Below are 15,111 nucleotides of genomic sequence, written 5' to 3'. Positions count from 1 at the left end.
TATAGTTGTAGATCTTGTAGTCTGGGACAATGGGTTGGTTTTTTAGCTATTATTATAGAATATTTAATATAATACTACATTAATATTTATTAGATTATATATTACAATATAATAATATATTAATATTTATTAGATTATATATTGTATGTATTGCATATTATATTAATGGTAGGTTATGTACTGGGCTATGGAAATTAATTAGGTATTTTAAATTAATTTGTTTTTTTTCCCTACCATAGCCTTGAAAAAAACCCAAACAGTGTATGCTGTGTAGAATATGGTTCCATTGAGAACATTTCCAAATATTATCCCCATCTGTTATGAGACAGAATTTTCAGGATGATTTCTTTTATGCTATTTTGCACACACATCAGTTTATGTTAATATTCATTAGCTACTATTGAAAATTTTATTTGAGGAATAATGAGTTACAAATACTACATAAGAAAAGATCAGTCATCAGTCATCAGGTTCATTTGAAATGTTTTAATGACTTTTTTTTTTTCATTAAAATCAAAGTGAGATCAATATCTGAGGGCCAAAGGTGCTAAATTAAGTCAGTGTGTTCTGACCTTTCTAGTAAAACTTAATGTTGAGTTCCTGGGTAAGTGGAGCAGAAATCCGCAACACCAGTTTCTGTAGGGGGGAAAAAAAAAAGACACACATGTAAAAAAAAAAACAAACGACAAAACAGTTCAAAACAGATATTAAGAACTGAAACTTGAGTTTAGACCTTCATGATTTTTTTTAACATATCTGGTAGTGTGAGACTAACTTGATGGCAGTATGCTGTATCCAATTCAACATCCCTTTTAGAAATTCAGGAATGGTTTAAAATTAATTAATTACATGAATTAAATATTAAATTATAAATACAATATCTGTCCTTCTCTCTCCCTGTTCAGTGTTAAATTTAATGCATTTTGTGCTACTCACATAATTTCCATTTTCAGCACTTCACCAGTTTTATCTTTAGGTTTCAGAATTAATAATCTTTTAAAATGCATGATATCCATTCACTTTGCCAGCCCACAAATTCATGTTAACATTACTCTAACAGTCTGTGCTTACTTAGATGACTTTGTCAAATTATCTAATATTTTCATCTTTCATCAGAAACAGTTCTCTACCACTGCTTAGTGAAGTGGAATTCCACTTCTTGAATAATTTACCTTTTCTTCAAATACAGGAAAAATCCAGACAAAAGTCCTGCAAAACCATCCAGACTCTAACCTGAAAATTGCCAGGCAGCCAGAGAGGCTACTCCAGACTGCAATACTGCATGGACACTGGGAGCTATGGATGTTAGCAATCTGCACTTCCCAGAGGATGCAAGTGTGATAAAAAGAACCTTCCCTATGCCCACTGTCAGCACAAGCCTGGCCAACAGATGTAGCCTTCCAGCATCCCTGCTGCAGTCACTGCACAGTTCCTTAAGGCATGAGACTCCAGAGGAAAAAAAGATAACAGATTCCTAATAATAGGAAGATTCTGTGATATTGCAAATGTCAGATCAGGGTAGCGCTGCATGAATCAGAGAAAGAAGTGGCTTATTACTAAGCAACCTGTTTCTATTTATATACAAATAAATATGGCTCAATAAGCATTTTAGCACTGCTATTAGGTAAATTTGCTTTCTGTAAAGCAAAACCAATATGGTAGAAGTTACTTTCTACTGTAGCCCTTTAAACAGTGGGGTCTCTGCTTGTAAAACTATTATAAGAATCTAATCTCACTAAGACTGTAAGAAAGTGGCAAATTCGCCCTTTGCATTTTATTTTTAAAATTAAATTAGTAAGTTTTCAAGATATAAACCCAAGGTGCTGCTAGTGCTCTTTTAGTTTTTGTTTTTAATTATTAAATTTTTTTATTAGAGGGTCAAACATGAGAGGAATATAGGTAGTGACATTGTAACATCTGTTCAGGTATTGTGGGAGAGGTTTGACTGAATGTCTTAGAATTGTGAGAGGAATATATTTATCTGGTGTAGAAAATTTAACTCTTTTGCAGTTTTGGATCCCTACATCATCAGCTTGATGGGTTTTTTGCTCCAGCATTCGAAGTAGATCTTAAGTCACCAAGATAATATTTTGCTCTTAAATCAAATTTAAAATTATATTTTTGATTTTTTTTAAATCATCTTTGTACGTGAGGCTGCAGTTATCTTCTGTATTTCTGTGATTGGTACCTTCAAGCATGTCTCAATGGAATGTTTTCTTTAACCTGCTACATTTATGTTGCTTTCAGATTGCTTAGAGGCTCTTAAACAATTTCATCCCTTGAGGCAATACTGATTACATTGATTTATAACATTGTCCCTGAAAGGGAGATGTTTACAATTCTCCAAGGCAGAAATTTATTTTCAGCAATTTTCTTCCTTTGCAGATTCCTTCAATAAAATAAATGGTAGTACAGGTATTTATAATGGAGATCACTCTTTGGTTACAAATGAAACTTAATCGCTAAGCCAGGTGGGTAGGGTAACACAAGGTGTGACATCCACTACTTGTTGCCTCAGATATCTTTCACTGCATGACTTAGTGGCATTTTGCAGTGTTAACACCAGGAGTTCCCTAGATGCAGACCAGTGCTGAGATGTGAGTACACATCTCAGAGTGTGAATGGCCACTTCAGCTTGGCGGCTGGTGACAGATATGGGAAAGTGGCCAGAGGAAAGGAAGAAAAAGTTCTGCTCCTTCTGTCTACACTCCTGTGCAAAACAAAATTGGGACCACAGAGGCTGTTGCCACTTAGGGCTTTTCAGGGGTGTTCAGTCCATCCCCTCTGCAATGTCCCCGTGTTGGTGCCAGAGAAGAAATGCACAAGCAAGTCATGCATTTTGCTCTGGAACACTGAAGCTTGGCACTTTAAGATGATGAAATTATATCTCTTTGGATGATAGGGAGATGCTCCTTAGAGCAAATTACACTGGAATAATTTTTGGATACCAAGTAATCATGAGAAAAAAATCCACAACACTTCTTTTCAGCAGCAGATTAAAAGCTTGGACAAGTTTTGTCATTTTATCAGAATGATAAGAATGCCCATAAAACTACTAACTGCACTCTCAGCTCAGGGATCTTTAGCTTTTTTCCAGTATTTCATTAGTTTAAAAATTTGTGTAAGTGGCAGACATTAAGTAAAAGAGAGATAAACATTAAGTAAAAGAATTGGTGTCTGGTTGAACATGTAAAGGGGTGTGGTGAGAAACAGTTCCTGTCCTTCAGTGACTTCATCTCTCTTCACTGTTCTTCACTCTCCCTATGTTTTTTCTTAACCTCTCAATTCAAGTCTTACCCCATTCATCTCATAGGACACAGCATCTCCACGGATGGATTTTCCATTCAGAGACACAGCTTGAGGTCTCAGTTTCAGGCCAAGAATGGTAATTTTGTTGTACTTCAGAGTGTCAGCTCCACGGTAGCCATTTTTAACTATTTCTGTCTTCAGACTTCCCTGGAAAAAGCCACAGAGAAAACTTTAGGACCATGACAGCTCTTTAGAGGTGACGTGCTGCACAGTTACAAGATTTCATCCTTGTCAATGAACATACAGAATGCCTTCCAACGTAGACACTGAAGTCATAAAAGAAAAAACAACAGTCAATTAATTTGTACATAAGAAAGGTTTCATGTATGATTATTAACTAAGAAAGTAAATAGTATTTACAGAATTTATTGGATTACAAATAGAAAAAATGTCCAAGAAGACATTTTTCTTCTTTTAATCAATGTAAATTTTGTTCTTGAATCCATTACAGAGTACAGTGGCATATGCAAAGCCAAAATCCAGATACAGAGATTCAATTAGTGACCTCAAGACAGATTTAATTAACATCCAAAACTAACTGCTTTAAAACACTAGTATCTTCCACAAACATTAACTGCTAGATGTTTTGCCCCTATTTTATGTACCACATCTAGAAATCCCCCCTATATCCCAGCTTTAAGGGGACTAAAGGAATATTGTATGTCCACAGAACTTTGTTTGTTGTACTTTTTATTTACTATACATCCAATATTTAGGGGTGCACCAAGAGGACATGCAAAGTCATTACACTAATTCATTTGGATCATCAGTGACAGTAATTTCCCATACATGCAATGAAGAGGAATCATCGCATTTGTTATGTGATCAAAGTTGTTGAGGAAATAAAGATTAATTACACTGCTCAGGAAATGATGGACTGCTATGCAATCATGACTTTTTAAAAATATGCCAAGGAGAAACCCATGATGGAACCTTTTGCATAAATTAGCTTATGTTATTTCAGTAGTGCATTGTAGGAGGGGAGCAGGAGCTAGATCACAGTATGTGTAACTTAGGGCTATGCTTAGACTGCTTATTTCAGGCATCCACACTAAAAATAAGTGCTAAGCCCCAGTACACTGATTTAAACTGCCTAAATAAGGAATGTTGGCTATTATTTAGCAAATGAGGAGAGGCCTGCAAAAGCCTCCAGAGAATTTTTTAGGGTACCTGTTGCAAGTGGTGTCTTATCCCCTCTGGCAGAGCTCCAGCACAGAGGGAGGCTCAGTTTAGAGAGAGCACCTTCCTAGGATGCTTTGCTGCTGTCTCAGGTGTGGCTAAGCAGGAGAGCCAGCTCAGGTGGCCACACAGATATAGGAAGCACAATGTGACATTGAACTCAGCTCTGAAGCTCAAAGGCTCAAGACAGGACTCTTCAGCAGACACCATTTTCCCTGACCAAGGTGTAGAACTGGAGGTCTTGGGGAAACAGAATCACAGAATATGCTGACTTGGAAAGGACTCATAAGGATCATGGAGTCCAACTCCCTGCCCTGCACAGGGCAATGGGATGGTCCAGGTGGATGTGACCTTCTCCTCCCCAGGCATCTAATGGCTAAAACAATTGCACAGGAAGGTCCTGAGTTATTGTTCGAGGGAGTTATGGATATCACTCAAAACCAAGCAACATGAAGCCTTTGATCTGATGTCAGAAACCAGAACAAAACTTGTGTGTTGTCCTAAAACTAGATGTGATTAAATTATTCTTCCGTACTTTTTAAAGAATATAGAAATGTGCAACAAATACTAAGACATTCATACATTTCTCATACCTCAAATTTGCTATATGAGATGGACTGTTTTCTTTATAAACACATGATAAAAACTCAGCATTAAAGATTATTGGAACGCAGATAGGGAATTCACTCATGGATTTACAGGCAGAAGTCAAATATGAGCAATGAGAAATGGAAGTACCAGAGAAGCAACAATCTAATTTGCACAGTTCAAAATTTAATATAAAACTGGATATTGTTTTTCTGTAGCCCTCCTGCAATAAAATACACAGACTATAGAAAACCTAAAGTGATGTTTCTTCCTTTTTGCTGTTGAAATATTCTTTTTTCTCTGAAGAAGAAGGAATTTTTTCTTGGTAAATCAAGAACAAAATAAGTTAAATTTAAAGTTAATGGTATTAAACTAATACCATGTAGTACTAGTTCCAGGAAAATATCTCATGAATATACCAGTCTACATAATAAAGCCCATTGGCTTACCCTGGATTGTTCTTGCTCCTGGAAGACAGATCTTCTAAGATCAGTATCACAATAGGGATTAACATGATTTTATTGTTTTGACTATTTTCTGTAGATTACTTTGGGGCTTTTAGGACAGTAATTTCACGATTATAAGCCGCACTGAGTATAAGCTGCACTGAGTATAAGCCAACCGCACCAAAATTTTAGTCAAAATGGTGCGGCTTATAATCGTGAAATTACTGTACATGGCATGAAAATAATGAAATAATTTATGTTGGAAAATACCTTTAAGGTTATCAAGTTCAACTATTAACCCAGCACTGATAAGTCCACCACTAAACCATGTCCCCAAAGGGCAATAGCTACATGTCTTTTAAATACCTCCAGGGATGATGACTTCACCACTTCTCTGAGCAGCCTGTTCTAGGGCTTGACAGCCCTTTCAGTGAAGAAATTTTTCCCAATATCGAATCTAATCCTTCCCTGGTGTAACCTGAGGCCTCTGGTCCTATCACTTGTTACTTAGAAGAAGAGACTGACCCCCACCTGGCTCACCCTCCTTTCATACAGTTGTGGATAGCAATAAAGTCTCCCATGAGCCTCCTTTTCTCCAGGCCAAACAGCCCCAGCTCCCTCAGCTGCTCCTCACACGACTTGTGCTCTAGACCCTCCACCAGCTTCACTGCCCCTCTCTGAACACAGGATCTGAGGTGTGGCCTCACCCGTGACAAGTACAGAGGTACAGTCATTGCCCCAGTCCTGTATATTTCTGGTACAAGCTAGGATGCCCTTGGCCTTCTTGGCCATCTGGGCACATGCTGGCTCATATTCAGAAGGTTGGGGACCAAACCATGCCGTAGTCTATATGCAATATCCTATTTCTTACCAAATGCTATAATTGCAGATGAAATAAATCTGTAGAGATAGGTTGTTGAAGTAGGGTAAGGTTTTGTTACAATAACTCCCACAACTTACTATCATATACTTAATGAGCTTATGGTAGATATATTTTATAATATTTTACTCAATTGAATCCTTGACTGTTGGGCTTTTCTATAGATCTTTCTCAGGACACGTCTGCACAGAACTGAGTGCTGTGGGAAAGGCATCAGTGCACTGACCCTGAGCCAATCTGTTCCTGTGCTGCACAGAGCATCTGAGCAGCACAGTGGGTGGCCAGTAGCATGCTGGATCTCTCCACAGGACACCCACCATGGGAGCTGTGTCTGTGCTGTCAGACAAGGAAATGCAAGCTAAAGAATTGAGACTACATAATTCTCTGCACCACCAAACAAAATCATCAAGTGATCGAAGTTAAAAGGTTACTGGAATATCCTGAAGAGAAGATTCTAGCTTTCTCCCACCTGTCAGACTGAAAGTGCTCACTAGGAGGAACACAAGAAAAAGGTCCCTCGTCCCCAGAAGCTGCAACTAAGGAAAAAAATGTTGAAAAAGTGGGTTTTTTTCAGATTCGTATTGCAGCAGGGACGTTAATGACATGTGTCGCTGCAAACATAAAACTGTAGGATCACAGTTGGACTATTTTGTAGCTAGCTGTAAATGAAAGCATTAGGTATCTTATCTGGTTTATAGACTGAGCTAGAAGATAAAAAGTTTTCCAGAGAAAAGTTAGACATCAGCACCTTACAGTGGCTACATTAAAATACAGCTACCTATATGTACGTAGGTGTCTTACTTACTTTGCTGAATGTGTATTTAGCCAAGAAGTAGTTCTCGTTTTCAATAGTATCTGTTAAAACACAAAGCAAAGAGGATTGATATCAAAACAGGCAGCAAAATCCATAAACAGTTCACATTATTGTAGCAAGTGGCTAAGGTCAGGCTAAGATCATTTGTGGGCTATTTAATCTCTTTCTCTGGTCTTAGGTTGATCTCAGGAGAACACAATGTGAGAGATTGCCCTCTCTAGCAGATTAGCTGCTCCCAGTGTCACATGTTTCCCATATCATAACACTGACTTCAACAGCAACCAGCTTTTCACCTTCACAGAATCACAGAATAAGATGACTTAGAAAGGACCCTCAAGGATCATCAAGCCCAATTCCTGGCCCTGCACAGCACCATCCCCTAGAGTCACACCCTGTGCCTGAGAGCATTGGCCTAAGACTCCTTAAACTCTGTCAGGTTGCTTCTGTGACTGCTTCCCTGTGGAGCCTGTTCAGTGCCCCACCACCCTCTTTGGTGAAGAACCTTTTTCTAATATCCAACATCAACCTCCCCTGACACAACTTCAGGCCATGCCCTCAGGTCCTGTCACTGTCACCACAGAGCAGAGATCAGTGCCTGCCCCTCCTCTTCCCCCCATGAGGAAGCTGCAACTGCAGCGAGGTCTCCCCTCAGTCTCCTCCAGGCTGAACAGACCAAGCGACCTCAGCCACTCCTCACATGGCTTCTCCTCAAGGTCCTTCTCCATCTTTGTCACCTTCCTTTGGACACTCTCTAATAGTTTCATGTCTTTTATGTTGTGGTGCCCAAAACTGCCCCCAGCACACGAGGTGAGGCTGTCCCAGCTCAGAGCAGAGGGGACAATCCCCTCCCTTTCCTGGCTGTGATGCTGTGCCTGATGCCCCCAGGACACAGGTGGCCCTCCTGGTGCCAGGGCACTGTTGACTCACATTCAACTTGCCATTGACCTTTCTACCATTCAATCTGGGGTCAGCTCTCCAGCTATTTCTAGCAGGAGCCAGTGCCATTATACTGCTGAAAAGGTGGCCTGAGGAGAAAGAGCCCTGTATGCAGGTACTGCTTCACAGCAGGGCACCAGGCTTACCAATGGAATCACCATCATCCCAGAAGAGAGATCCAGAAGCTTGTCCTTGCTCATCCAGGGCAATGAGGAGCCCAAATGGGTTCAGGCGGCTGTTGACAAACATGTTGAGAAGTGTCAATACAAACCTTGGGGCACTGTCCCTTCCAAGTAACTTAACTAAAACTGTGGAACACAACTCCCATTTTAAGGTTACAAAATGGTCCTGACAGAAGAATGACAACAGTGTTCACCAAATGACTCTCAAAGTGATGGCAAAATCTTTGCCTTGCCTTGTCCCACTGAAATCCAGACTTCCCATGGTTTGAGTGCTCATATGGACAAGCTCCCCCTTCTTTTGTGCTCTCAGTGGATAACTGGATTGTCTGGGACTCACCTGGTAACCAGTACTACCTTACTATGGCTGCTGCACAGTGCTGTCCCCTCTCTTTCCTACTCAAATTAGCTTCTGAGCATGGTTTGGACTTGAGACCAGTATATTACCCATAGGCATGGTGAAATATTTTTTCTGAAGAAAGATTTGAGCTTTTCCATCTTGTCTATGGCATTTGGTAAATTCACCCAAGAAGAATTTTGCATTTCCTCTTGCACACATTTCTTTTGAGTGACTGACAGCAGGTCAGTGTGGCAGTAAGAGGTGCAAAAGCTTTTCTGAGCATAATCACAGAACCAGGAGTAGGCGTCAGCTGTGCTAACAGTGACGTGGGTCATCTCTGAGGTGATTTCACCTAATGAAATGGAGTGAATTGTGGTATAAAAATACTGTACTTATCACTTGGGATGGCAGCTGGGAGCTGCAGATAGTCTCTCTTCTGCACTTTCTTTTGATTGATTTTTTGACTCTCTGTGGGTCTCACCCACACCATGGCTGCTTGGTGACAAACACAGGTGACATTACCTCTCAGTAGTGGTTGTGGCTGGTTCCTGTTGTGGCAGAATGTACCCTCCACGGATGTACAGAGGGATCCTGTTCAGTGGGGCAGACACAGTAGCATAGTTCTTCCTCCAGGCACTTGGAACTTTAAGGCCCTACCACAAAAATTAATGCAGTTAAAAAAAATGCCAATCTAGGCACTATACTTATAGACCACTGAAAAAGAAAAAAATTTGATTCCAGTTACATCAGTGAAAAAAAATATGGATTTCAGGAGTATTATTCTAGTTTCCTTTCTAACATGAAAGAGGATCTAGCCCCTGCAATTATGCATATGCCTGAGATAGAAGCATCATGACTGAAAGACAGCAATTGGTCTTTAAAAATGGTATCATTATTCCATATGCTATGAAAAAAACACTCATCAAGACACTGAGCAAAAAGGAAAAGAAACTTTTGCTTCCTCTTTTTATACATATGGAGCCTGTCACAATTGAGTTTAAGGTAAGTGATTCATAGTCATTTGGGAATGTAAACTGTAGATTTTCTTCTCTTCTAAGAACAATTCTTCCCCTTTCAAAAAGTAATTACAGCATTCAGTGAGTGAAATTTGTGTGTGTATAGACAACCAGCATTAAGTTCTCTCATCCTTTTCTGATTTAATGCCTCAAAACCAGCTGTAGGCAAGACATGTACAGAGCAAATAACAGGAAGGCTTTGCTCTTGCCCTCTGTAAATGATAATTATGATTTATGGCAAGTACCCAACTTTGGTTTGGATAAGCATCATGTGCATGACAAGTAAGTGCCAAATACTGGGAGGTGAGCAATGCCGGGGCAGGCACGCAGGCAGGGCAAGAGACACAGGCCACTCTCCCCGTGCCCAGCCCAGTTCAGAGGAAACCACAACGAGACTTAAATCAGTTAAATTATGCATCACAGTCTCATGAAAAGAGAAAAAGGAAAGGGTTGGATGAACATCCATGTGAGGACACCAGCCAAATGCTGAAAATGACCAAACTTATTTAAAAATATTTAAAAATAAGTCTGCATTTCCTCTGAGAGCAGTTCTGTTCTGCCTGCTCCTCTGCCAGGGACACTCAGGAGAGTTAACAATAGCCTGATGATCCTGGGCTCACATTTCTGAAAGCTCTTAGCATCAGGTTAACTGCTTCCATTGAAGCCAACGCTGGGTTTAGCCTGCAGATTGCAGCAGAGCACTTTTGGGAGTGCAGTCCTGGGGATGGTGTTGGAAAGCTCAAGACTCAGGCCCTGAAGAGAAGGCACTGGTATGTCCCACAGAGCAGATTGTTCTGCAGTTCTTGGACACATCTTCCAGAGGGGTGCCTCACCTTGTGCTCCCAATATGCCTTCTGTCAAAAATGATGTGTGTGCAAAAGCACATGCACAGGAGGGTTTGTGGCATGTTCTCAGGAGTGTGGTTTGGGCTTATGCCTCTGTGTGTGGAAGTGTATCAGAACAAGAATTAAAACTGGGGGGGAAAGAAAGAAATCCTGGCATTTTCATGCATGTCTAGGCTGCTCTTGAAAATTCTGTTTGCTGTGTCTCAGAGCTTTACATGGCAAAAATAGAAAATAAAATGTTACTGAAAAGCTGTGTCATTTACTCTCCCATCGCTAGGCTGATGTAAACTTTTTTCCTCTAGTTTTCTTAAATACAGATGCTAAGGTAAAAATACTGCAGAAGTTTGCTAAAAGTTATTTTGCTGGAATTGTACAAATTTAAATTATTTTATTAAAGAAGTAGGAAAATTAATCTTAAAAATACATACGGTATAGTAGTCGAACCACTGTGCATCAGGGAAGTATACAGTCACAGATCTTGCTCCCTGTAATTGTTATAAAGATTAAAGAGATTAAAGTCCTTTTTCTTTTTGCATTTCTGATATTACATTAGCTTTATTATATTTGTGCATGGAGAGATGTATGCTGAATATTCTAATAACGTCAAATTTTGGATATTATGGCTGAGTTATTGTCATAGCAGTGGACTAGTGCTGGATACTAAACAGACAAGCCTATCCTATTTGTGGGGGGTTCACTGCCATAGCCTGGGATGAGTCAATGTTACATGATTATTTTATATCTCTATATCTTACAAATGTAACTGGCCTAGGTGCACTCCTCCAACATCTGAGTAGCCCCAGCAAGAGCTATGACAGACTTTGCAAGACAGGGCCTCAGATCTAAAGTGGGAGGACACTGCTCAGTGCCCCTTGCACCATTCCTGTCCCAGAAACAGGCAGAGAATGAGCTATAGCACACAGAGGCTACTGATCCTTCTCTTCTTGTAAACAATTTAAAGTTGCAGATAAGTAATAATAAATAATAAATGCTTTGCTAATTGCACAATTACTGTACTTCGTTTTGCAGCATGTGTTGTGTCAGATCACTGCAGGGATGAAATCAAGCTAAAGGCACTTTGCATTAATAACTCCAGGAACAGTTGGAATCAAAGCATACTTCCATTTTTGTCACAAATTGCCTATTCTCACAAACAGATTAATTTTTACTCTCAGTGCAGATATTAGCCCCAAGGACTACCACAGGAATCTTGTGGATCAAGAAAATAAAGGTGGAAGAGAAGAGTTAAGGCAAAGCTACCATTTGACATTTTAGGGATTTTAGATATATGAAAAACCCTATAAAGGCAAGATGTTCCCTTCTCCATCTTTTCCCTGTGGTATTATGACAACCCTTGATATTCTGGTCTACAGAAAAGTGTGTAACCACCATCTGAGTTGTGATGATTTCAGGGCCAGGTTGGATGGGGCTTTGAGCAATGTGGTCTAGTGGGAGGTGTCCCTGCCCATGACAGGGGGGTTGGAACTAGATGATCTTTAAGGTCCCTTCCAACACAAACTGTTCTGTGACTCCATGATTCCATGAGCCTCACCATCATGACTCCCTAAATAACAAACCAGTGTGCAAGGCAGACTCCATTCTAATTTTTTTTTGACGTCTCACTTGCTCTCATCCTAGGACTCAAGGAGTGAAGATCAAGTCATCCCTTACTCATCTTCTCTACACAGGCAGATGCCAAGCTGCAGGTTGACAGTCACTGCCACAGTGAGGGGCTCACAGCTCACCTCTGCCCCTGCCCTGCCAGCTGCACAGCCCTGGCTGCCAGCTGTCATGCTGCAAGATCCAGCAATGTGCTGCCTTCAAAGTTCTGCTTTCCTCATCAGGCCACAGGCATGCAGCCTTCCTTTTGTGATGTTCTCCAAAAAACATCAAGAACTCCTTATTTAGACCTTCTTACATTTTACATATCCTTATAATGTCCACTTTTATTCAATTCTTTGCAGCAAGCCTCCCCTGGCTTGTCCCTCCATCTTCATGGGAAGGTTTTTTTCCTATCCTTCATCATCTTACTGGTCTAAGACCCTGTGAAATATTCTTTCTACTCATTAGCTATTAGAAACCTGTGGGAGTCTGAAGATAAAGGACTGATGAATGAAATGCCTCAGTGGGGACAGAATGGTTTTAGAATTTAATTTATATTAAATTCACAGAGACAAAAGGGCTGGTTAGAAAACAAGGTGAGTAACAGTGTCCTGTTTATGTGTTTGACCATCAGCAACATCTAGAAATACATCAGATATTCTGGCAGCATGCTGATTACAAACAGCACTAGGATACATCACATGCAAATACTCAGATCTGCTCAGACATAACTCTCTTTTGCTGCCAGCAGTCAGTGGTGGGCAAGGAGAGAAACACACCCTTGCTCCAGCCAAGCAGCGAGAGCCATGACCCCAGCACTGTGCCCAGCACAGCAGAGGAAAATGCTGCTTTTTAAAACCTGTCCTGTTAGCAGCTTACGTTATCATTATTGTTTCCATAATGACTGCCTTTGCCTGTGATGCTGGGAAACTCCTACCACAGCCCTTGAGATGCTGCAGTTCCAAAACACTGTGGGTGAGCAGTAATATGGATACCAGTTTGCTTTCATATCTGTGTGTTTTCTCCTAGCTCAACAATTACTGCTCTGTGTGTGTCCTTGGGGACTGCTGCCAGCACAATAACAGGAGCATGTGAGGGGCAGAATCCAGCCTCTTTACATCCATTCCTCACTTGGAGTAAAAGGGAAAGGCTGTGCCCTCACTTTCATCCTCCCACTTCAAGTACTGAGACGCTCTGTACTGTCTGCACTGTTCAGAAATTCTGCAAGCTCTGACAGTGGAAAGTAGAAAGGGATAGATATGAGCAAACATGCTCTGAATGTCAGCAAATGCCCTAAGCACCATTCATTTCTTTTATTCCAGTATGATGGCATTTTTAATTACAGTACTTGCCTCTTCAAGAACAGGAGCAATCATAAAGGCAGATCCCCAAAGGAAGGCAGTATCTATTCCATGAGTTTCCTGATCAGAGGTAAATCTGTTTTGAAAGTAAAATACTCAATGTTAATTCATAGTTGTCAGAATTTGCCAAATATTTTGATATTACTCATTGTGACATGAAATCTGCTTCCTCAAAGTATCCTTCAACACAGCCAAGTATTTTTCCTGATTGAGGGAATGCCAAAAGCTGGACAGAGATTCAGACATTTCAGTAGTACGTACCATCCCAAAGCAGACCAGAATTCTCATAAAATTATGAAGCTGATTTCTTTCCAGAACAGCAACAGTGGAAAAACAGTTCACTTCTGCTCAGTGGGCTGAGACTTCATTGTGGAGCCAATGAGCAGGATAGGGGCCAGGCCCAGGAGAGAGAACACAAAGGAAAAACACTATGCTTTAGGATCTAAAGCATTTGTGAAAATCCTTGGATTTGGCCTCCCACACCTTTCACAGATTTACATTTGAAATTGTTTGCAAGGCAAACAGAGAGCAACACTCATACATCTTGTGCATTTTAGCTGCCTCTCCGGAACGGATGGAAAACCTGTGGAATTCAGTCCATTTTATTCAATGCACTAAAATTGTTTTGGATTCTGATCATATTCTCCAGAATGCTCACAGTCCTGTTTGCCTGGCATCACCTACCTTCTCTTGGGAAGAGACCTCTATTCCACCATGCATCAGCTAATGAAAATATTGAATAGCACCTGGCAAAGAAGAGAGATCCTTCCCAACTCAGGAACCTTCCTTTCATCCAGCATAAAATCCTTGAGAATTTAAATAGGTTTTCAATCATCTGTGAGTCTCCTCCTGAGGAAATACTTTATGGATCCCAGTTCTCATAAAAATGCCACATGGACAAAAAAATCCACATCTCAAATCCCCTTTAAACCAAGGTACCTTGTACCTCCTGACTTCTGCTACTCCTCTGCCCCTTTGCTCCTCCAACAGCCCTGCTGCCTTGTCAGAGATAGCAACTGGTCTGGTTTTCATGCATTTTTGACAAATTCACAACTGGCCATTGCATATTTACATATTATTCTCTAAGGACGTACAAACTCCTTGTTTAAAACTTCCTTTACTGTGTCTGTCTCATGGACTTTGCAGCTGCCCCTGTCTAAAGCCAGGTCTCTGTTGAACACTGGCTGGAGCAGAGTGGTTCAGTGTCACTGCTCTGCTCTGCCACCCTGCCTGCTCGGGGCAAAGGCACACACCGCACCCAGCCCAGCCTTACAGAAATTTCCCCAACTAAGTAAAGACAACTTGGCAATAAAAAGATACCTACTGAGTGAAAAAATGCTCTTGAAGGAATGCCTTGAGCTCTGCTTGAAAAAAACTTCAATTTGTTCAGAGTTTCTTTTTCTGTCCAGAACAGTAGATCTTTTGGACACCTTAATCTTGGTCATTATTGCATTTTGACATAATACTTTGTAAATGTTTAAAGCAGATTATGGTTTTTGATGAATTACCTTGTCCTAAAGTTTTTGAAATATAAACCCTGAGTTTTTCTCATCACCTCAATAGGTTCTCTGTATTTTTAATTCCATGGTAATAAAATTGTAATAGTAATAAAATAT

General features: G+C 40.4%; 1 protein-coding gene across 1 annotated transcript in view; it reads right to left on the bottom strand.

Annotated features, from left to right (window-relative positions):
- Positions 1 to 543: 543 nt before the first annotated feature.
- The window catches only part of LOC116995179 (sucrase-isomaltase, intestinal-like), a gene marked incomplete at its 5' end in the record, with an annotated part of 57,429 nt that continues 42,861 nt past the window's right edge, over positions 544 to 15,111 (bottom strand). The window contains 7 exons of the mRNA XM_033057585.1: positions 544 to 636; positions 3,298 to 3,456; positions 7,208 to 7,257; positions 8,299 to 8,387; positions 9,194 to 9,324; positions 10,961 to 11,017; positions 13,487 to 13,571. Coding sequence (XP_032913476.1) covers positions 577 to 636; positions 3,298 to 3,456; positions 7,208 to 7,257; positions 8,299 to 8,387; positions 9,194 to 9,324; positions 10,961 to 11,017; positions 13,487 to 13,571 — 631 coding nt within the window. The remainder of the gene's footprint in view (positions 637 to 3,297; positions 3,457 to 7,207; positions 7,258 to 8,298; positions 8,388 to 9,193; positions 9,325 to 10,960; positions 11,018 to 13,486; positions 13,572 to 15,111) is intronic.

Source organism: Catharus ustulatus, chromosome 4, assembly GCF_009819885.2.
Source record: "Catharus ustulatus isolate bCatUst1 chromosome 4, bCatUst1.pri.v2, whole genome shotgun sequence".
Lineage (NCBI taxonomy): Eukaryota > Metazoa > Chordata > Aves > Passeriformes > Turdidae > Catharus > Catharus ustulatus.
This window is presented reverse-complemented; position numbering and strand designations above follow the sequence as displayed.